General features: G+C 48.7%; 1 protein-coding gene across 2 annotated transcripts in view; it reads right to left on the reverse strand.

The window, feature by feature from the left end:
• Nucleotides 1-603: 603 nt before the first annotated feature.
• The window catches only part of PAX7 (paired box 7), a 181,958-nt gene continuing 159,481 nt past the window's right edge, over nt 604-23,080 (reverse strand). For both annotated transcript variants that reach the window (XM_029064452.2, XM_029064451.2), the window contains exons 8-9: nt 6,343-6,589; nt 604-1,612 (exon numbers count right to left, since the gene is read on the reverse strand). In XM_029064452.2, the coding sequence (XP_028920285.1) occupies nt 1,497-1,612; nt 6,343-6,589 (363 nt within the window). In that variant the 3' untranslated portion in view covers nt 604-1,496. The remainder of the gene's footprint in view (nt 1,613-6,342; nt 6,590-23,080) is intronic.

Genomic DNA, 23,080 nt, shown 5'->3' on the forward strand with positions numbered 1-23,080 from the left:
GCCTACACAAAGCCTACCTGCTTAGGGATCGTCCGGCTGATTTCCTGGAGGCAGCTGGGGTTAAGGAACCCTGGGGTCCAGGGCAGAACTGGAGGGCAGGGAGTGGAGACTGTAATCTGAGGGCAATGTGTTTTAGAAAAAACAAACTTACTAGTAGAGATCTCCCTAGAGAGGGCCTGTGCTGCCATGTTGAGCTGGGAGGAAGAGTAGAGAGAATTAAAGAAAGGGAGTAGAGGGAAGAGGGTCTTTTTAAGAGATGGGAGAGGGCCGGGGGGCGGTGGTCCTTCAGGAAGCAAATTGAGTAAGATCCTGAGTGTCTAGGCTAGTCCAGGTTAGTGCTGATGGGAGATGAAATTCAAGCCATAGTTGGTCTCAGGCAGCCTCATCGGTGGTCCAGAGGGATGGAGGTTTCTGAGGCTCCCTCACCGGAGCTTGTTTGCTTATCAATGAGCCAACAGGTTGCGAGAACAATACAATCACGAGAGGCTCTACGGTCAACCCAAAGGGGCCCCTGAAGCAGGGAACCGAGGCTTTCCACTGTCACATCTGGCCAGTGCTGTAGTACTCTCACCACCCGGCCAGTGTGACAGTGTGACCTCTGCTCCCTGACCCTCCCCACCTCATCTCCTGCCCCCGGCAGTCTTGGAGAGAACCCAAGCATCCTGCCCCCACCTACTGACCAGGGTTTAAGTGACTCCCTGGTGGAATGTCTGAGTTGGGCCTTTGGCAAACCCTCCCACCTTCCCTGCCTTCCTGCTCTCAACCCACTCAACCCCAACTATTATTCATAAAAGTCCTGCTTTTGCGATGACTCACTTGAATCAACTAGGGTGGACTACTGGGTTAACGGTCAATCACTCCCTTTGATCATACCTCTACTCCCAATTCTTCTAGGGAAAAGCTGCCTTGGTCCCCGCGACTTTCATTTGGTCCAAAGAGTTCTGTGGTCCCACACTCGAAACCACTGTTCTCATCTTAGTTTCCCTGTGCTCTTCAAGCTCACCATTTACAAAGTGTATCTATGTATATGTGTGGGTATTGTACGCAGAAGAGCTTAAACATTCCCCCTTCCAGTCCACTGGGGGTCCTGCCAGTTGCCTAAAACAAGGGTAAATTTTTAAGAGCTTTCTGCAATCCAGCAGGAAGGGGGAACAAAGGGGAAAGGGTGAGGCCAGAGGGTGGCAGTAAAGTTATTCCACATCTCAGGCCTTGGGCAAGGTTGCGGCTTGGGGAGATGTAGCTCAGGGATTGATCAGGAAGAAACTGGGGTTCCCGGAGAGTCTCTTGCCCATCTCGGCCCCGCCTCCACCCAGCCTCCTCGGTAGCTCAGGTGTGGGGTGGAGTTGCTGTTGATTTGGATTCAGATGGAGGAAGGAGTGGGGATGGGAGGGCTTGGTAGAGGTGGGTCTCTGGAATGCTGGTGGTGGCGATGGTGGTGGTGGCGATAGGTCGATCCCAGAGGGATGGGCATGGCCGGAATCCCCCAGGGGGGCTCCTCAGTAGGCCTGGCCCGTCTCCACGGGCAGGAGCCCCAGAACCGCGGAGTGTTCGCCCAGCTTCATTCTACGCTGGGTGGACAGGCTCACGTTCTTGGCCAGGTAGTCGACAGCGGCTGCAATGGAAGAAGAAAGGTCAGTCCACACGCGGTGTCTCCCAGGATCAGATCCACAGGGCTGGTCCTGTCTCCACTTAGGGGAGATGGTGGGAGGAGCTGGGAACTGGCGGTAGAGATCCTGCTTAGCTCCTCCTTCCCTTCCTTCTGTTCTCCCTCTTGTTCCTTCCTTCCCCCTCCTTAATTAAAGAAATTTATCTGTGCCTTCGTTTCCTCATCTGTAAATGAGGATTATTAAATACCTGTCTTTTCCTGAGACTGTGAATCTTATGCAGGTCAGGGACTGTATCTAACTGTATTGTACCTACTTTGGGGCTTGGCACATAGTAAGCTCTCAACAAATACTGTTATTATTATTATCTTTATTATCATTACCATTATTATTAACTAGGAAGCAGCCGCAAGGGCTCGGAAATTGGAAATATCTCCCAGTAACCATCATCCCTCAGAGCTCGATCACCTTTCTGGAGATCCCTGGCCTTTCCCAAATTCCAAACAAGTTCCAAGCAGGATCCACCTCAGGACAGGGATCTAACTGGAATCCAGCTCCCCAGGAAAGAAAGTGGAGGGTGGGAGAGGGAGTGGAGAGGCCAGGGCTGTGACATTCTTTATTACAGCTCAGTCAAACCCACGCGCTCTCTCTCCCTGGCTATAAATGCCTCAAATTAGATTAATAAGGAGTTGGCAGGAGATGTACCGGCGATGCCAACGAGTAAACAAATTTCAGCCGTCAACGTCTTGTCAGGCTCCTGCCCCAAAGGAGGTCTCTTCCAGACACAAATTCTTATTAGACTTGTCATATCTATTAAAATTCTTTTCACACTTCTGCGTTCTATCACCGGCATCATTAGCACGGCAACGGCCTCTGGGAACCGCCAAGACTACATTAATCTGGCATCCCCGCTCCCCTCCCCCTCCCTCGCCCCTGGTCCATCCCCGTCTGCTCATGAGAGGAATGGCTGAAGTTTGGGAAGTAGGAAGATCGCAGGGCCTGCTAGAGGCCTGTTGTCCTTGGTGACCGTCTTAAGCGATCTGCCCGTGTGTAGGCCGAGTGTACGTGGATGGTAGTACACGTGAGTGTGCATCGTGTAGTGATTTTTTCAAAAGAGGGGTGATTTCAAGGTGTGCAGTGAGGATGGGTGAGGTAGGATCGGGTGAACATGGCATGATGGTTATCTTCATGTGGTTGGGGGAAGAGGTTGGAAGGGTGGGCTATGCACAGCTGTGTGAATGTGGCCTGTTTGCTCATCTCTGAGGGACTCCCGGGGCTGGGGTTGGGGGTGTGTGTGTGTATACCTCCCCGCTGCTTGCCTTGGCCCTTCCGTTCCTCCTGTGTCCAGGGATGTTAACAAGCTACTGGAATGGAAAGGAGGACTGGAAGACAATTCCAGTTGGATTCCTGACTGGAAATGTATTAATCAATCAGTCTGTGGTATTAATTGAGTGCTTACTGGGTGTGGAGCACCATATTAAACACTTTGGAGAGTAGAGCAGAGTTGGTAGACGGTTCCTGCCCACAACGAGCTTACAGTGCCGAGAAATCTCCTTACCTCTTAGATTGTGAGCCATGTATGGGACAGGGACTCTGTCCGATCTGATTATCTGTAGTTAGCCTAGTGCTCAGCACAGTGTTTTGGCACCTAGGGAGTACTTAATTCGTACTATCATGATTATGATCATCTCCCAGCCCCTTCTGGGATTTACTCAGTGATACCAAATCCAGCCACCTTATGGGAAGAAGACAAACCTCTCCAAAACCCTGGGTCCAGAGACCTTCCTGGGTCTCAAGGGTGAAATATGTATCTTTTCTCCCCACAAACGTTCATAGACACCCGGCATCTCAGCCTTCCCGCAGGATTTTGTCTGCCGTTCAAAGTGTAGGGGGCAGCTAAGTTGGTCAATCACAGCTGGGGGAATTCCAGCCCCAAACACCCTTTGGCAGCAGCAGCAAGAAGAGCTGAGGGAGGCAGTGGGGAAAACGTGGATATTGGGGCAGAAGGTCCCTTTGGACTGACAATAGCCAGAGACCAGTGGGACCAGACAGGCCCGAGATGTCCGATCTGGGAAATGAACAAACTCGGGTATGAGGCTTGGGGAGCAGAACAAAGGGTCCCCATGTGATTTTTAGAAGGGTTAGAGGGGAGCGAAGGGTTCCTTCCTGAATTTCCTCCTTCATTATCCAGAGCAAAACAAAACAAACGTTTCTTTCTCCTTCTTCTCGGTTTCTTCCTTTTGATCTTTCTCTATCCTTTTCTTCCTCGTCTTTTTTCCCCCTATAATTTTATTTCCTAGATTTTTTTTTTTTTTTTACACACATGGGGTGTGACTAACCTTCTGCCCCGGGGAAGCTTTATTGGGTGTACACGGTTTGGGCATTTGTTTAAGATTTTTATCAATAGCATGTGTGTCCAGCTTACATCCAGGAGCAAGGGGAAGGTCAAAGGGTCACTACTCCAGCTCACTCTGCAAAAAAGCAAGGCCCAGAGGAGCAGGGAGGAAAGCGGACTATTGATCCCGTCTGGGACTCCAGCCGGTTCCCATTTAGCCGGAGAAGTTAAAGACATTAAAGGGGCTGTGACGGAGGGGGAGAGTAGCGTGGCACGAGGAAGCCGAGGTCACTGAGGACAAGCCCACGGCGGGCCAGAGAGGTAGGGAGAGGGGCTGCCCCTTTCACCCCGCCCAGGTCACCCTCCTGATTAGTTTAACACCAACAGGTGAGCACTGTGCAGGGGTCCCTGGGGCTAATCTGGGAGAATGAACTAACATTCTTCTCTGCCCTTCGCTCCTAACCCTGCCCTGGCCCGGCTGCTTCCCCCTTCCCAATTCCCCTACTGAACCCCTCCCACTCACTCCTTCCGTGCTGAATGCCCCTCAGTGAGCCCAGCTTCCACAGGGGAGGAATGTGGCACTCATGGACCAAGGAGACATCCTCCCCCGTGCCCCTGCCCCCTTGAGCTGTCTTGATGCTTCCATGGACACAGGCTGGAGTTCTCTGGGCTGGGACGGGAGGGACCGGTTGGGGCAGGATGGATGGGTAGACTGATTGAGGATCTCCTATTCATGGTCCTTACCAGCTCCCATCCAACTAGTGCCACCCTCATCTTCAATTCAACTCCATCATCTTCATTGAGCACTTACTTATTAAGTACTTGGGAGAGCACAGTACAACAATCAACAGACACATTCCCTGCCCAAAATGAGCTTGGCTCCAGCTAGGAAGCCTCCTCCCCGGCACAGGGATTTTCCCAAATGTCCCACCCCATCTCCTGGCACAAGCCTGGTCCCTTATCAGATAGGAGTGGACTGGACTCCCAACCTGGCAGTCAGAGGTTGGGGGTTTTAAAGGACCACGGCTGGACGGCCTGGGACGTTAACTGCAGGCCGCTTGGCTCTATAGGGCAAGTAAATGCAGTGAAGGGGTTGGAATTTCCAGAGGGACTGGGGTGGGAGAGCTCTGGGATTCTGAAATCAGAACTTGCCCTATAAAGCAACATCCCCACTGGAGTTTCCCCAAGGGTCACTTGAGGGACCTGACACTGTTTGGAGGGCCCACTCTGAATTTGCATATCATTTACACGCGCCGGTAGAGATGGGGTCGGCTATTCTACCTTCTAGACTGTTGACTTGCTGTGGGTAGGGAATGCGTCTGTATATTTCTATACTGTATTCCCCCAAGTGCTTAGTACACTGCTATGCACACCGTAAGCACTCAGTAAATATGGCTGACTGACCGACTAGTCTCAATATCCAAGTTAAAAATGAGTAATTTTTCTCTTCTCACTCAAGCAGGCTCACTGGACAGGCCACCCAAACCAAAGACATAATGGCAAAGAAAATGGAAGAAAGGGGCAAATGTCCTAATCCACAGGAAAGGATGCCCAGAGGCCCCTTTGGAACTCTAAGTGGGGACCGCAGATCTGTAGAAAGAACTAGTAGAGGACCCGGAAGTCCCAGGACCTGAGTTATAATCCCAGCTCCCCCATTTGTCCCTTGTGTGATCTTAGGCAGGTCACTTAACTTCTCTATGCCTCAGTGTTCTCATTTGCAAAATGGGGATTCGATACCTGTTCTGTCTCCTACTTAGATAATGAGCCCCATCTGGAAGCCAATTATCTTGCATCTACCCCAAGTAGTACAACGCTTGACACACAGTAAGAGCTTAAACACCACAATTATTATTCTCATTATTCTCATCATTATTATTTTTATTATCATTAGTAGTAATAGAAGGCCACTGAATCCCAGATCCTAGAGTCCCATCCTGTTAGCCTCCAGCAACGGGGGAATGGCATCTGGTGCTTTGGGGCTAAAATCTCCCAGAATCCCTGGTGGAAGGAACAGTGGAGGTGGAGAGAGAACAGTGCTGCCCAGGGTGGGCATCGGTCGGTATTATTATTTTTTATTATTGTTGTTATAATAATACTATTATAATAATGTTGCTTGTTAAATTTTTACTATGTTCCAGGCACTGTACTAAGTGCTGGGGCGGATACAAGCAAATTGGGTTGGACACAATCCCCATACCACATGGGGCTCCTAGTCTTTTCCCCATTTTACAGATGAGGCAACTGAGGCATGGAGAAGTTAAGTGACTTGCCCGAGATCACAGAGCAGACAAGTAGCGGAGCCGGTATTAGAACCCAGGTCCTTCTGACTCCCAGCCATGTCTCTACCCATTAGGCCATGCTGCTTCTCTACTGAACAACCAAGGCCAGCCCATTTCCACTCACTTTGTCCATACTGCCCATACTGGTAGCCAGCCACGGGATCCACGCTGTAGCCAGTGGTACTGTAGGTGGGGGGACAGTACGACTGCGAGGTGGGAAGGCTGTCGACAGACTTGATGGAGTCGCTCCGCTGGCTGCAGCTGGCCGAGATGGAGTTGGTGGTGTCCAGCCCACCGTGGAGGGGGGAGATGGAGAAATCAGCTTGGGGCTGCGGGGGCACTCCGCTGGGATTGCTCAGGATACTCATGACCTGGGTTGTAAGAGACAGATGGAAAGAGACAGAGAGGCAGAGTATATCAGGGGCATGAACCCAACAGTTGTTTCCCATCAGAGCCAGCAGGTCTGTAAAACCGTCCTGGCCACCATTTCTTCCCGAGCTGGTCCCCTGCCCTCCTAAATAATAATAATGTTGGTATTTGTTAAGCGCTTACTATGTGCAGAGCACTGTTCTAAGCGCTGGGGTAGATACAGGGTAATCAGGTTGTCCCACGTGAGGCTCACAGTTAATCCCCATTTTACAGATGAAGTCACTGAGGCACAGAGAAGTGAAGTGACTTGCCCACAGTCACACACTAGACTGTAAGCCCGTCAAACGGCAGGGACCGTCTCTATCTGTTGCCGACTTGTTCATCCCAAGCGCTTAGTACAGTGCTCTGCACATAGTAAGCGCTCAATAAATACTATTGAATGAAAGTGGCAGAGCCGGGAGTCGAACCCATGACCTCTGACTCCGAAGCCCAGGCTCTTTCCACTGAGCCACGCCTCCTCCTACCTCCACTCCTTCCAGTGGTCCTGAGCCTGAGTTCACTAGCCACAAATCACACTCATGAATTTGATTCTACCTTGGTCGAGTGGGGGCCTTAACGAGGATTGTGTAAATTTATGCAAATTGCTATGCGCAAATAAATAGGAGTAGCACACAAATATATGCCTTTGGATTCGCTGGGCAGAATTAGGAAATCTCTAAACAGAGCCCGATAAAGTGAACCACCAATGCCTGTTACCCAGGCCGGTGTCCCCAAGGCTGCCTGCAAGGTTGGCAGACTGTTGAGTTTCCTGACCTGCAGAATATACCTCTCTGCCCAGGATCTCTCCTCTGAGCCCGAGCTCAAAGAAATGAGTAATTCCTGAACCATGAAGGACCTAGTGAGGCCACTTAAATCAGACCACACTGGTGGTGGTCTCCCATTCCCGAAGACCTTTAGGAAAAGAGGCTCCACAACTTCCAAGGTTAGCCCTCTCAATCAATCAATGGTATTTTTTGAGCACTTACGGTGTGCAGAGCACTTTACACAGTCCATGTCCCACATGGGGCTCACAGTCTTAACTCCCATTTTACAGTTGAGGTAACTGAGGCTCGGAGAAATGAAGCGATTTGCCCAAGGTCACACAACAGACAAGTGGTGAAGCTGGGATTATAATACTAATAATAGTTACTATTATTATTATCATTATTAGTCAAAGGTTCAGCATCTCGAGAAACAAACAAGCCACAGGGAGTGCTCACAGAGGAGAGATTCCCCTTCTCCTCTCCCCTCTCCCTTCTCTTCATACTCCAGCTAAACACACCTTCTTCCTTATTTGTTCATAAATCATGGGAGTGTTAGAGCCAATTTGGGGTCAGGACGTACAAAACAAGGCAGAAAAACCACTTCTGGTAGCAGACTGAGATCCACAAAGCAAGCATGCCCCTTGGAAGGTCCTTGGAAAGAGCTCAAGACCCCCAGCTGGGCTGTGAAATGTGCTTGTCTCCGTAGCTCACTCCAAAGTTAATGGAAGTTGCCTAGAAATTACTAAAGGAAGAAGCAGGCATAGTATGCCTGGGGGTCTGCTTCTTGCTCTCTATCTTTGCACGTGGTGAATTCACATTTTTACTACTTGTTGGTCACTAGCGTGGACTGTGGGTTTTCAGGTGAGACCATGACTCCAAAATGCTGGGGGGAAATTAGAAAGGAGGAGGAGGCTCTGGCCCCTGCCCTCATTAGGGCCTCTTCCTAGCACTTTTCTCAGAATCCTGTCCCCATTTTACAGGTAGGGAAAGTGAGGCCCTGATAGTGTTCTTTCTTCTGAGCAAACAGGGAAGGCCTGGGATTGGAATTCCAGAGGGAAAAGAGCGTGGTCTGTGTTTTCAACACTAAGTCATTACCCCCTGCTGTGGGTGTCTCAATCTGCAGGTTAGGGAGCCTGACTTCTGATTCTGTAAAGTCTCCAGGGTGCTTAGCCCAGGGTCACAGCCAGAGAGAGCATTTGGTAATTACTGACCGATAACGGTGACAATAGTAATAACAGTATCTGTAATTTATTCTATCTATAATTTATTTATTTAGTGTCTGTCTCCCCCTCTAGAGTGTACGCTCCTTGTGGGCAGGGAAAGTGTCTATCAACTCTGTAATGTTGTACTCTCCCAAGCTCTTAATACAGTGGTCTGCACACAGTAGGAGCTCAATAAGTATGATTGATTGAGTAATTGACTGAAGAGTAATTATAGTGATTATACACATAATAGAGTTGCAAATAATGTAGCATTAGAGGTGAAGCCACAGGTCTGTTGGAGACTCCATAAGCATCACTATATATTTCCCCTTCCAGAGGAACCCTAGAAAGCCAAATCACTCCAGGGACAAGCAGCCAATTAGAAGTCTGGGTGACCTTGGTCCATTTGCCACACTTCTCTGTCTTTTGCATCGCTCTAAACTATGGAAAACAATACCCAGGTGTTAGTAATAACAAGCAGAAATGATTTTAAAAGAATCAGTGTGGCCTAAAGGAAAGAGCACAGGGCTCTAAGTGAGAGGACTTGGGTTCTAATTCTAGCTCCACCACTGATCTCCTTTGTGACCTCGGACAACTCACTTAACTTCTCTGTACCTGTTACCTCATCTGTAAAATGGGGATTAAGACTGTAAACTCTACGTGGAACAGGAGCCGTGTCCAACCAGATTATCTTCTCTATACCTCAGCGCTTAGTTCAGTACATAGTAAGCACTTAAATACTATTTTTAAAAATTATGAAAGCATTTATCTATATGAAAAGACAGTTTGCTCTCTCTCCTTGTATATATGTATCTATATACATATGAATTCTAAGGACAGCTCTTTCTCTTTTTTGCTCTTTGTATGAGAGGGAGAGAGCTATCCTTAGAATTCAGGGAGACACCACTGATAGTAAAATTCACCTATGAATACGTGGGAGAGTGAAAGGCCAATGTGGGATCCGTAGTCCTGCCCACACTGGACCCACAAAAAAATCCACTCCATGTATTGTCGTGGTCGACATTTGCAGCCCCTGAAACCTTGTGCATCTCATTCCTTACAGAGCTCTTGCTCAAAAGGAGCAGTTTCTTTTTTGCTAGCAGTAGATCATGCTGGTCTGTGCTCGGCAGTTGATTCCCAAGACTAGGGTCCCAAATATAAAGTGGTAAAGGAAAGCTTTCCAATGAGTACAGAGGGACCAGTTTGTCTGGTGGAACCAATTCTGAAACCAAACTCAGCTCTGCCTCTGCTCTAGGCCAATCATGGTCAGTTTCCCTTCCTTTGTCAAGATGAGCTCCATTTGTTAGTTTTCTTCTGTGCAGTTCCCAGACTTCTTCTGATATTCCTCAAGACCACAGGACCCTAGAAATGGGCAGCCCATTCAGCTGTCATCTGGTCCATCCCTCTGCCTCCAGGTAGGGCCATGCTGAACTATTCCAGGATCTAGTCTCTCCAGATAATGAATTTCTGAACCCTTTCTGAATGAGAGTGTGAGCCTTAGATTTGGGAGCTCCCTGGAGGACAAGGACCGTGTCTCACCCCACCTGTGTTAATTCTCTCCCAGAACTTAGTAAACTGCTCTTGTGTACAGAAAGAGCTTACTAGACTCTATCATGAATACTCCTCTCACTAACACATCCCAGGGTCTTATGGCTTTATAGCCAATAACTTAAATCCCTCATGCTTCAGTGGAGCCTATTTCTTCTTCCTGTATCTGTAGATGGAGATTGAGAATACTTGTCATACCCTCTATAGTTTCCACCATCCTGATTACATGTTCTGGATTCTAATTCACAATTTTTTTTAATGGAATTAGTAAACACTTACTATGTGCCATTCATTCATTCAAACATAATTATTGAGCACTTACTACAAGGTAAGAGGTTGGACACAGCCCCTGTCTCACATGGGGCTCACAGTCTTAATCCCTATTTTACGGATGAGGTAACGGAGGCTCAGTGAAGTGACTTGCCCAAAGTCACACAGCAGACGAGTGGCAGAGCAGGGATTACAACTCAAGTCCTTCTGACTCCCAGACCTGTGCTCTATCCACTAGGCCATGCTGCTTCTTTACGTAAAGTTTAGCTCTATGTGCAATTTATGAACTTCTGTACTTTCATTCATTCATTCAATAGCATTTATTGAGCGCTTACTATGTGCAGAGCACTGTACTAAGCGCTTGGAAAGTACAAATCGGTAACAGATAGAGACAGTCCCTGCCCTTTGACGGGCTTACAGTCTAATCGGGGGAGACGGACAGACAAGAACAATGGCAATAAATAGAATCAAGGGGAAGAACATCTCATTAAAACAATAGCAAATAAATAGAATCAGGGTGATGTACATCTCATTAACAAAATAAATAGGGTAATGATATATACAGCTGAGCGGATGAGTACAGTGCTGAGGGGATGGGACGGGAGAGGGGGAGGAGCAGAGGGAAAGGAGGGGGGGAAGAGCGTTTAGCTGCAGTGAGGTGAAGGGGGGGTAGAGGGAGCAGAGGGTAAAGGGGAGCTCAGTCTGAGAAGGCCTCTTGGAGGAGATGAGCTTTAAGTAGGGTTTTAAAGAGGGGAAGAGAATCAGTTTGGCGGAGGTGAGGAGGGACGGCGTTCCAGGACCGCGGGAGGACGTGGCCCGGGGGTCGACGGCGGGATAGGCGAGAACGGGGGATGGTGAGGAGGTGGGCGGCGGAGGAGCGGAGCGTGCGGGCTGGGCGGTAGAAAGAGAGAAGGGAGAAGAGGTAGGAAGGGGCAAGGTGATGGAGAGCCTTGAAGTCTAGAGTACTTCTGTACTTATGTATTCATGTACTTCTCTATATAAAGTTTAGCCCTTTTCTGTAGGTTAAAAGGGACTGAGGATCCAGAAGATCCAAAATTGGGTGAAATAACTAAACCTTCATTCACTTGTTCTGGGAGAGGAAGAATTCATAACAGACCAGCTAACGAAAACTGGCCCCTTTCTCTTGAGCACGGCTGCAATTCCTGGAGAGAAAGCTGCATGATAACACTTTTTTATGGGCTGATTCTTTGTCTGGACTTATCAGTGTGGCTGGGTTAAGTTCCCCTGAACAGCCAGGAAGGCCACAAAGTTAGATTCACTGGGGTGAGCTGAGTGGAATGCCAGCCAAGTATATCTCCTTTCTTTCTGCAGCTCATCTGCTACATTCTACTTTCAACCTTTCTCTATTCCAGATGAAGTCAGAGCTAAGAGAGGAGAAATTGGAGCTCATGAGAGAGCTGTTTCTCAGAGTTCTTGGGTATGAAGTGTTTTACGGAGGAGGATGTCCGCATGGTCTTTTCCCACCCAAATCTTGTCCTCCCTGTGTCTTTCCCAGCACTTTAGAGAACATCACCATCCTCCCTGTCTGAAAAGCCTGCAATCTTGGCATTATTCTCATCTTATCTCTCTCATTCAACCTGCATATTAACTCTGTCACCAAAACCTGTCAGTTGTGCCTTGGCAACATCTCTAAAATCCAGCCTTTCTCCTCCATCCAAACTACTATCATGCTGATTGAGCACTTATCGTGCCTTGACCTCTGCATCAGCCTCCTTGCCTACCTCTCTCCTTCCTATCTTTCCCCACTCCAGTCCTTACTTTACTCTGCTGCCCAGATCATTTTTTTAAAAAAAGTGTTCTGTCCAAGTTTCCCCGCTCCTCAAAAACCTCCAGTTGTTGCCCATCACGTCACCTTCAAACAGAAACTCCTTATATCATCTTTAAGGCTAAGATGCTTTGACCTCAATCATCTGCACCCGTCTCTCTCCTCAACAGTCTGGGGATTGGGGACGACGACAGGCATAATATAATAAACAAATACATAAATTTCAGATGTGTACATAAGTGCCATGGGGTTGAAGGAAGGGTGAATAAAGAGCTCAAATCCAAATGCAAGGGTGATACAGAAGAGAATGGGAGCAGAGGAAATGAGGGTTTAGTTGGGGATGGCTTCTTGGAGGAGATGCGCTCTTAATAAGGCTTTGAATATGGGGAGTGATAATCTGTCAGAAAAGGGAGAGCATCACAGGCCAGAAGAAGGACTATATGCCAGGTACTGTACTAAGTTGTTGGGTATAATGTTGGTATTTGTTAAGCGCTTACTATGTGCCGAGCACTGTTCTAAGCGCTGGGGTAGACATAAGGGAATCAGGTTGTCCCACGTGGGGCTCACAGTCTTCATCCCCATTTTACAGATGAGGGAACTGAGGCACAGAGAAGTTAAGTGACTTGCCCACAGTCACACAGCCAACAAGTGGCAGAGCTGGGATTCGAACTCATGAGCCCGGACTCCAAAGCCCGTGCTCCTTCCACTGAGCCACGCTGCTTCTCTAGGTACAAGGTAATGAGGTTGGATACAGTCCCTGTCCCACATGAACTCACAAGTGACCCTGAAGTCTTATTCCCATCCTGAGCTGTTTGGACACAGACTTGGGCAATTAAAAAAGTCTCTTTTTTCTGCTCTTCACACTTTTATTGCACAGAAATACAGTATTTTTGAATGTGCTACCTCTCTGGGGACTCTAAGAGGTCACGCATAGCTTAGTTTCTATTTCTGGCTGTGACTTGCTTTTTGACCTTGAGCAAGTCACTTGACCGTTCCATGACTCAGAAAGATCCAACTCGCAATCCCATCCTCCATAGGGATGATGTGAAGGTAAAATGAGACCACAACAGTGACGACATCTAGAGAAAGGAGCTGAATTAAACCTAATCGCAGCACTGCCAATGATTATAATAATGATAATGATGGTATTTAAGCACTTATATGTGCCAAGCACTGTTTATTCAATTCATTCATTCAATAGTATTTATTGAGCACTTACTATGTGCAGAGCACTGTGCTAAGTGCTTGGAATGTACAATTAGGCAACAGATAGAGACAATCCCTGCCCAACTGTTCTAAACGCTGAGATGGATACAAGGTAATCAGGTTGTCCTACGTGGGGCTCACAGTCTTAATCCCCATTTTATAGATAAGGTAACTGAGGCACAGAGAACTTGAGTGACTTGTCCAAAGTCACACAGCTGACAAGTGGCGAGGTCAGGATTAAAACCCATAGCCTCTGACTCCAAGCCCGTGCTCTTGCCACTAAGCCTCGCTGCACAGCTCCTCTAAAATATGGCCAGAGTTGGAACCATATTCATTACATTGGTTGGGGAAATCTGTGCCAAGTTTTGGGTAACCCCATTATCCCAGATCATGTAGACTCTGCTGCCTGCCATTTAATAATAATTGTGATATTTGTTCAGTGCTTAGAATGTGCAAGCACTGCAGTCACTACAAAATCATCAGGTTGGACACAATCCATGTCCCACTTGGAGCTCACTGTCTGAATCCCCATTTTACAGATGCATGAACTGAGACACAGAGAAGTTAAAGACTTGCCTAAGATCACACAGCACAGCAGCACAGCTCGTGGTGGAGCCAGGAATCGAATCCAAGTCATCTGTCTCCCAGGCCTGAGTGCTCTTGTAATAATAATGATGGTATTTGTTAAGCACTTACTATGTGCTGAGCACTGTTTTAAGCGCTGGGTGCCTGGCACATAGTAAACACTTAAAAATACCATAGTTATTAATCATGATGATTATCCATTAGACCATTCCTCTTCTCATGGGTAATGAACTCTCTTTTTACAGATGAGGAAACTGAAAAGTTAAGTGACTTGCCCAGGGTCACACAACAGGCAAGTAGAACGCGGCTCTTTTAACACCCCTTTGTACTTCCTCTCCACAAACACACACACACCAGGCCCGTGCTCTTTCTACTAGGCCTCTCGGCTTCTCATTTCACTTCCCTGGTATTGACTCCTGCCTATCGGGAGCGGTTTACAATTTGCGGGCCCAGGGCAGGAGGAAGCTGAGCTGGGCCTGGGAAAGTCTGCAATGGTGACTGGAATCCCTCCAGAGGCCAAGCAGGGTGTGGCCAGTGCTGACACAGCCATGCCCCTGCCGCGACCTGAAGTTCATGCTTTGAACAGGAGGTACCTTGAGGTTTGTCACCCGTTTTTTTTTTTTTTTGGAGGGACAGGTATTTGTTAGGCCTCTAGTATGTGTGAAGTACTGTGCTAAACACTGGAGCAGGTACACATACAGTCCATGTCCCACGTGGGGCTCACGGTCTTAGTCCCCATTTTACAGATGAGGTAACTGAGGCCCAGAAAAGTGAAGCAACTTGTCCAAGGCCACACAGCAGACAAGTGGTGGAGTCAGGATTAGAGCCCTGACTTCCTCTGCGCCCTTTCCACTAGGCCATGCTGCTTCTCTGGGTAAGATGCGGGGGGGTTTGTTTTTTTAATTAATCTGTCTCCCCCTCCAGACTCTAAGCACCTTTCAGTCAATGATATTTACTGAGCACTTAGTGGGTGCAGACCATGGTACTAAGTGCTTAGCACTGTACTAATTGCTTGGGGGAAAGGAACCTATTTACCAACTCTATTTTATTGTACTTTTCCAAGCCCTTAGCACACTGTTCTGCACACAGTAAGAATTCAGTAAATGCCACTGATTGATTAATTTTCCAGGGTTTCCCCAGGTCTCCAGATCAACCATCCCTTCTATCCTGTTGAGGGCAAATTAACACCCTTCCAAAAGTCCACGTCGCTTAACGTCTGTTCTCAGTGTTCTAGCGATGCTCCTCACAGATATTAACGGACAGCACACGTGGGCAATATTAGACGAGCCCAATCTGGTTGGGTTCCCCGAGTGGTTTCCCTAAACTGGCAGTGGAGCTAACTAGAAGGGAGTTACTGGCCTAGTGTAGACGAGGCAGTGGGTTGGGGTAACTCTCACTTTGGCAAAGTTGCAGGGACTAGGTCTCCAGGGAGAGGCTTCAGAAACACAAATCTGCAGAAGGCTGGTGGTCCCCACTAGTCCCCACTTGGACTCGTCTTAATCTGACTGCACACAGTAAGCGCTCAATAAATACGATTGAATGAATGACCTGCCCCTGTGCCTGAGACAAAGGAGCCGGAGACTTAGAGGGACGGGAGACGGCCTCTGGTCTGGAGAGGGGACAACTTCTGCAGTTTGGGGCTCCCCCGGAGGAATCTGGGCCACCAGAGCCCCTTTCTTTGGTTGGGACCAATCCGGAATCATCTCACTGTCGGGGCTGAGGTCACCGGCGAACAAACTTTTGAACTTGAGGAAGTCAAGGTTTGATTCAGTAATCTCCCTGCATCCCCAAAGAGCACAAAGTCCTCTTTCTGGGCTTTTTTTTTTGTGGTTGTTGACCTTGCTTTCCTCTAATGTATTACTTCTTGGTGTGTTACCATTACTAACTAAAAATCAATACCCTCTCCACATCTGTAAAGGTTTATCTGAAGGGAAATCTGCTAACTGTCCATCAACCTGATTGACAGATGTCCCTTCCCCTCCCTTTCTTTCTTCTCCCCTCCTCCCTCTCCTGCCCACCCCCCAGCCCCTTTCTCCTGCCCACTCCTTTTCCTCTACCTTGATTCTAAATCAGTCCCAGGTTCAGCGAAAAGCTGCACTTGGGGCTAAATCAATAAGTACCATAGCGCAGGCCCCTAGGCCTGGTTTCCGCCCTGTTAGAAACTTGTTTGTTAGTGGGGGAAGGAGGGGCATAGGGCTTATTTTGTCAAGGGGCAGAGATAATGTACAACTGCTCTGCCAGAGTTCAAGGGGACATTCCTGCCCCTCCTACCACCGTCCAATCCCTGTCTCCCTTCCTCCTATCCCTGCCCCCCCATCTCCCCCGCCCACCCCCTCTTGGGACGTTTCATCGCTCTCCTGCACTTTAAAAGAAGGGGAGGAAAGAAATGTAATTAATTCCCTCCATTTCTGAGCTGGCCCTCGGGGCCTGTGGCCGTGGAGACGCAGCAGGGGAAATGTGCACCGTCTACGATAACCGAGCGCGGCTTTGGGAGAAAGCAGTGCAATTAGGAGACTCAATCTCTGCCATCAGGGCTCCGTGGTGGGGCCGCAGCTCCGGAGAGGAGGGGAGTTGGGGTCTGCTGCTGGAAGAGCAGTTTGGAGTTTCCCCGGCCGGGGAGCGGAGGGGCCGCCGCCTTCTCTCTCTGAGCTTCAAATTGGGGAGTCCGACGGTACCCTACACCTGCCCTCCCCGGGCCAAACAAAGGGAATAGAGATGGTCAGAGTGTGCCCTGAGTTCCTTGCATGGGCAGGGTAGGACAGGCAGATCAGACCCTCTCCCTGGCCTAGACCCGTGATCATCTTGGTCATTCAGTCAGTCAGGCAGCCAGGCATGATTTACTGAGCACCTTCTGACCAAATTTCTGAAGACCCTTTGCCTCAAAGCCCTTGCTCACTCACCCTCCTTCCTATCTCCCACCTCCACTGCAGTAAACCCAAGTCCCTTCCCTTTCCAGGAAGAGAAATAAGGGCAGGCTCCTGCCTCCCTGGTCTGCACCCCGGTCACTGGCTCTTAGTACAGTTCTTGGCACGTAGTAAGCCCTTAACAAACGTTATTATCATTATTATTGGACCACACTGCCCAGAGAGAAGCAGAATGGCCTAGGGGGAAGAGCTTGGGCCTGGAAGTGGAAGAGCTTGGGCCTGGAAGTCAGGAGACCTGGGTTCCATCATTTTCCATTGCATGCTCTTGGGGAAGTCATTTAATCTCTCTGTGCCTCAGTTTCCTCATCTGTAAAATGGGAATTAAATGTTCTCCCTCCGTCTTAGACTTTGAGCCACACATGGGGCAGGGACTCTGTCTAATCTGCACATATTGTATTTACCTTAACTCTTAGTACAATACTTAGTACATAGAAAGTGCCTAAAGGACACCACAAATATTTCTGACCCATCGCCATCACCCTCCTTTCAGGGATTCCTTGATCTGCCACAGGACAAGGCTCATTGGGAGGAGGAGATACTAAGGACTGGTAGTACCACGGGGCTGGGATCCAGAGAGTTCTGACCTTGGGACCAGAGAGAGAGGGAAGGTGTGACATCAGGATACAGGATCAGGTGGGCGGGAAGAGCATAAATAATGTTCAGTCATGTGGAACCTCTGCCCAAAGGCCCTTTTGACTGACAGGGCCAGTGCCCACACTGATGGCCTGATTGATAGAGAAGCAGCATGGCTTAGTGGCTGGAAGTCAGAAGGACCTGGGTTCTAATCCTGGCTTCACCACATGCCTGCTATGTGACCTTGAGCAAGTAACTTCATTTCTCTGGGCCTCAGTTATCTCAGCTAATAGGGATTAAGAGTGTGTCCCCGTTGTGGGACAGGAACTGTGCCCATCCTGATTAACTTGTATCTACCCCAGTGTTTAGAATAGTACTTGGCACATGGTACCCTAATAATAATACTACTACTACTAATAATTGGTATTATTATTGGCTGCTGCTTCTTCAAAGTGGATCTCCCAGCTCAGCTCCCGCTCAGGGCTTTATTAGATACCCTGGGATCTCTCCATGGCAGCAGAGTAGGGGAAAAGTCCCCCCCAAATCCCAAGCCTTTCTCTGGAGGGTCCCGACCCCAACCAGAGACTTAGAAAGAGGGCACAGCATGCTTGGAAATGGAGGTCTCTTGAGGAGGGTGACCTGTTCCTTCCTTAGCCTGCAGGACCCCTCTCCTCTCAGGAAACCTAACGAGAACAACGCTGCCACTTGTCAAAGGTTTAAGGTGGTTCAACCCCTGCTCTCACCGGGGTCTTGCCCTGGCTAGACCTGAGAAGCTGGGTCCCTTATCCCGAGTAGAGCTGCCCCCAGTCAGAGCTCCTCTTGGTTGTGGCATCTTTTTCCTCAGCCTCTCTCTTCCCCTGGGTGTTAGGGTGGGACTTCATGTCCTAAAGCTGTCCCATGCATCTTTAGAGAAGGTCTGGAGATCCCTTCCCCTCAAAGTGTGGAGGATCCGGGATGGGCTGGAGCAGATCGAGGGAAGTTGTCGGAATAGGGGGCAATACCTTCACCTCTGGGTTCTGCCCCTCCACAACAGGAGAGAACATGGCCATCCCAGCATCCTTCCCTTCCCTCAGGGGTATAGGGTGTTGGTCAGCCCGTGGAACATGGCAGGATGAAACGCCATTTGTCGGGTCCCCTGCACCGAGATCCCTGAGGCAGGGTCATTTCTGGGCCAGAGTTGGGGAGACAGCAAGGAAAGATCTGAGGGGTGGTCCCTGCTCTTGTGGGGTGGGAGGTGTAGAGGATACTGGCTTCAGGCTCTCTGACACTTCTGCAGGCAGCGGGTGATTCAGGGGAGGGGAGATGCTTACTGTTTGTGACATCACTGACATGTGCCCTTGCCAGACAAGGAAATTCCCACTTTAGGAACGCTGGCCTGGATGTGCCCCTCCCTCAGTGTGAGAAGGCTGGCAATTGGCCCATGGTCCCTCCCAGCATCCCTTGATGCCACTGCCAGAGATGGTACTTTGAGCTGGAGAGGCCATGGCTCTGACCCAGTTGTGGCCTGGCTTATGGTTCTATGTTTTTAGATGCTGTTGGGCTCTAGTGCCAGGTCAGGGCTTGTCACTTCTGCTGCCTTGTGCCTCTCCCTCTTCCCCTGATACTCCAAAGCCCAATTCCTGTAGCCTTAGCAGTTGAGAAAATAGAAGCAAACTCAGGAGCAGCAGAAAAGGCCGATAGGGGAAGAGGCTCTGAAGCCCCCAGAAAAAGGCGGGGAGGGGATGGGTGTGATTGGGGAGAGAGAGTATGTGGAAGAGAGGAATTTTGACAAGATATCCCATACCCCTGCTCCAGGGCACAGGAACCTCTCAGTCCATCTCAAATTAATTCATACCCCAGAAGACAGACAGGTCAGGCAAAAAGTGTAGGAGAAACACCAAGGACTAGTAGAAGGAAAACAGCTCTGGGAATCAGAAGCTCTAGGTGCTAATCCTGACTCCACCATTTCCCTGGTGTGTGATCTTGGGCAGGTCATTTAATTTTTCTGGCCCTCAGTTTCCTCACCTGTATAATGGTTATTAAATTCCTTTTCTCTCTGCTACCTAGACTGCGAGCTTAATATGCGACAGGGCCTGTAACTGACCAGATTATCTTGTATCTACCATAGTGCTTAGTATAGCGGTTGGCACATAGAAAGGGCCTAACAGATACCACAGTTATTATTATTGGAGAAAGCAGGGGAAACACCTGAAGTAGGACGGATCTGTAGAACCTAAGATGGAAAGGATAGGTCTGTAGAACCCAAGAATGAAGGCCGACATCCATCGTCTGGTTAATTCGGGTCAAAAATTCTCAATGTTCTGGGTCATTCTGACACACTGTTGAGTCTAGGGCCTAAATGACTGGGTACTAGGTCTGTGTAGACATGACCTTGGGTACTGGGGAGCCAGAAGAAAGTTGGTTCAAACTGACCCCATCTGCCAGGTTGCAGCTGCCTGCTGGGGGCTAGTGGACAGAGCTGAGGTTGGAACTGCTTCAATCTTAACCGAGGAATTGCAAGCTGCTTTTTTTTTTTTTTAATTAAACACAAGCATACCACATACTCATCCCTCCAGCTGCCATGCTATACACACAGACCTCTTGACTATTTCTCCAGACCGGAACAAATTAGAGAGGCAGCAAAAAGCCCCAACCTTCCCTTACTCCCTTTTCACCCCCAGTTTATCCTTTCTTTCTCCCCATTCCCCTCTCATCTCTCTCTCTCTTCCTCCCTCTCTGTCTCTGACTTTTTCTTTCTCTCCCCCTCCCTCTGTCTCTGACTTTTTCTTTCTCTCTCCCTCCCTCCCAGCTCATCCTCTCTCTAACACATATTCTTTCTCCTCATCTCATCTTCCTCACCCAACTCTCCTTCCCTCTCTATTTCCATCTTTTGTCTCTCCTTCTCTCTCTCTCCCTCTGTATCTTTCTCCTTGCTCCAGGCTGACTGTCTCACTGACACTTTTTCTCCCAGTCCCATCTCATCCTCCCGCTCTCTTTCTTCTCAGCTGCCCTCTACCTCTTCTCCTTTTCACCTCATCCTTTTTTTCCCCTCTCTTTCTTCCACCTTCCCATCTCCCCCCCACAATTTTTCTTTCTCCCATCTCACACTCCTCTTCCTCCCTGTTTTTTCCACTAAACCTGATCTGTGTTCAAATGCTCTCCCAGTCCCTACTGACACTGCGAGTGCTGATTTAGGGCTTCGAAACAAGATTTCCTGAGATCCTTTGAATCCTCTCCACATCCCCTCCTCTTTTAGAGGGAAGATAGATTATGGGGGAGGGTGAAAGGGAGCTACACTACAAAGCATCCCCGAGCATTATATCTCTGCCTCGGGCCAGGCCGCCTGCTGCACTGATAGTTGTGGGTATCCGCTCTCGCTCCCTCTCCCCATTCCCCTGTGCTTTCTCCCCCTCTCACTGATCAATCGAAAGCCACAATCAGTTAAGGGCCAGCTTAACTGCAGTGTAAGATATACCTGTTAAGCCAAGCCAAAGCCTTCGGGGCTCTATAAAAAAAGTCAGAGAGGTCGTGGGGAGATGAAGTGACCCCTGTTAGGTTCAGCTGACTCTGTCCTCAGCGTGGAGCATTTAAGAACTCTGCTTAGAGGAGATGGGAAGGAGAGGGGGAGAACTGGGTTGGGTGTGTGTGAGAGGGGGTGGGGGTGTGGATAAAAAGGAGAATATTTTCTCCCCTCTTGCTTTTTTTCTCTAATCTGTCATCCTCCTGATCCGGAGTGCCTTTGAAGACTGTCCTTGCTTGAAAACGTTTTTGTCAGGGGAAGGGGTTTAACGAGAGGGCCGGAGATGGGGCTGGCTGGTGAGGGGGACTCTGGGAGCCGGGTTCTTCTGCAACTTTCACCTCTCTCCGTCTTCCCCGTCCCCACAAATATATCTGTGAGTTGTTTCTGAAAGGACCAGTTTTCACTGGACATTCAAATCCGCAGGCCAGAAGGGTCATCTGGCCCATCCCCTTGCCTATAAACAGAGCTGATCCTAACTCACTCCAAGGAGATGGCTTTCTAGTTGGTATGAAAGGTCTTCAGGAAGGAGAATGGAGAAATCTTCCTCAGGTACCGGTTCCGATATCAAACGAGCCTCTTACACTGGGAATCTCTTTTCCCCTCAGACTCGTGCTCTTTCCTAAAAGGAAAGGCTACAGGAACTGGATCGACTGACCCAGGGAAGAGAAGATTGAGGGAAGCCTGAAGAGACAATTAGAAGTGATTGGGAGGGATCCTTCTTGATGGGCCTGAAATCACAGGATAAGAGCAGTGTGGCATAGTGGAAAGAGCGTGGGCTTGGGAGTCAGAGAACTCAGGTCCTAATCCTCTCTCCGCCACTTGTTTACTGGGTGACCTTGGGTAAATCAGTCAACTGTATTTTTTGAGTGCTTACTGTGTGCAGAGACCTTGGGTAAGTCACTTCACTTCTTTGGGCCTCAGTTCCTTCATCTATAAAATGGGGATTAAGACTGTGAGCCCCATGTGGGACAATCTGATTACCTCGTATCTACCCCAGTGCTTAGAACAGTGTTTGACACATAATAAGTGCTTAGCAAATACCCTCATTATTATTACTAAGCACTTGGGAAAGTACAAGAGGCACATTCTCTGCCCTTCTCTGAGCCTCAGTTACCCCATCTGTAAAATAAGGATTAAAGCTGTTATCCCCATGTGGGACATAGACTCTGTCCTACCTAATTATCTTGTATCTTCCCCAGCTCTTAGTAGAATGCCTGGCACATAGTAAGGGCTTAACAAATACCTTAAAAATAGAAAAAAAAAGCATGGAGGATTTAGCTGAAGTGGATTCTAAAATTGGGATTGGGAATTGTACACGCCTCGAAAGCAGGGATTGTGTCTACTGATTCTATTGCATTAAACCCTCCCGTGCACTTTATACTGTCCTCTGAATAACTTAAATGCAATCGATCGATTGGGATGCACAGGAATGATAATGAATAATCCAATGAGAAACCTTATCTGATGCTTTCCTACCTTGGCCCAACTGAGACCTGAGTTGAGACCCAGGCTTAGTTCCAGAGCCATTTTCATTTCCATGAACTGAATCCTCCAACACCAGCAAACTTGGGAAGAGTCAGAAGAGTCGAGTTATACGACTCTCAGCATGATTACGGACTCGGCCGGCAAAAGGTTCAATGTAATAAACTCTCCACAGGTGATTGGGGCACCCCGGGCTGGAGAAGCCAGAAAGGGCAAATTCTATTTCTACCTCTGCCTCTATGCTGTGTCTCCTTGGGAAAGATACTTAACCTCTCTGAGCCCCAAATCCCCATCTCTAAAATGAGCCCACTTACCTGAATCCCTCAGGCTAGAGTGTGAATTAATATCATGATGATTGATAACTTATTTGAGCTTCCAGGAGAAAGCCCTTGAATAAATACTCACTTCAAAGGGCCACCACCTCAGGAAAAAATGAGTTGAAAGAGAGAGGTCATCAGGGTGATTATCCTGTACTTATCCCAGTGCTTGGCACATTGCAAACATTTAAAAAGTACCCAACTTTCATTGTTATTATCAGGGTTGGGGGCTGGGGGGAATGCAGCAGGAAACCCAAGGAAGATGGACTCCTCTGTTCTCTAAGCAGAAAACTGCAAT

Source organism: Ornithorhynchus anatinus, chromosome 5, assembly GCF_004115215.2.
Source record: "Ornithorhynchus anatinus isolate Pmale09 chromosome 5, mOrnAna1.pri.v4, whole genome shotgun sequence".
NCBI classification, from domain to species: Eukaryota; Metazoa; Chordata; class Mammalia; order Monotremata; family Ornithorhynchidae; genus Ornithorhynchus; species Ornithorhynchus anatinus.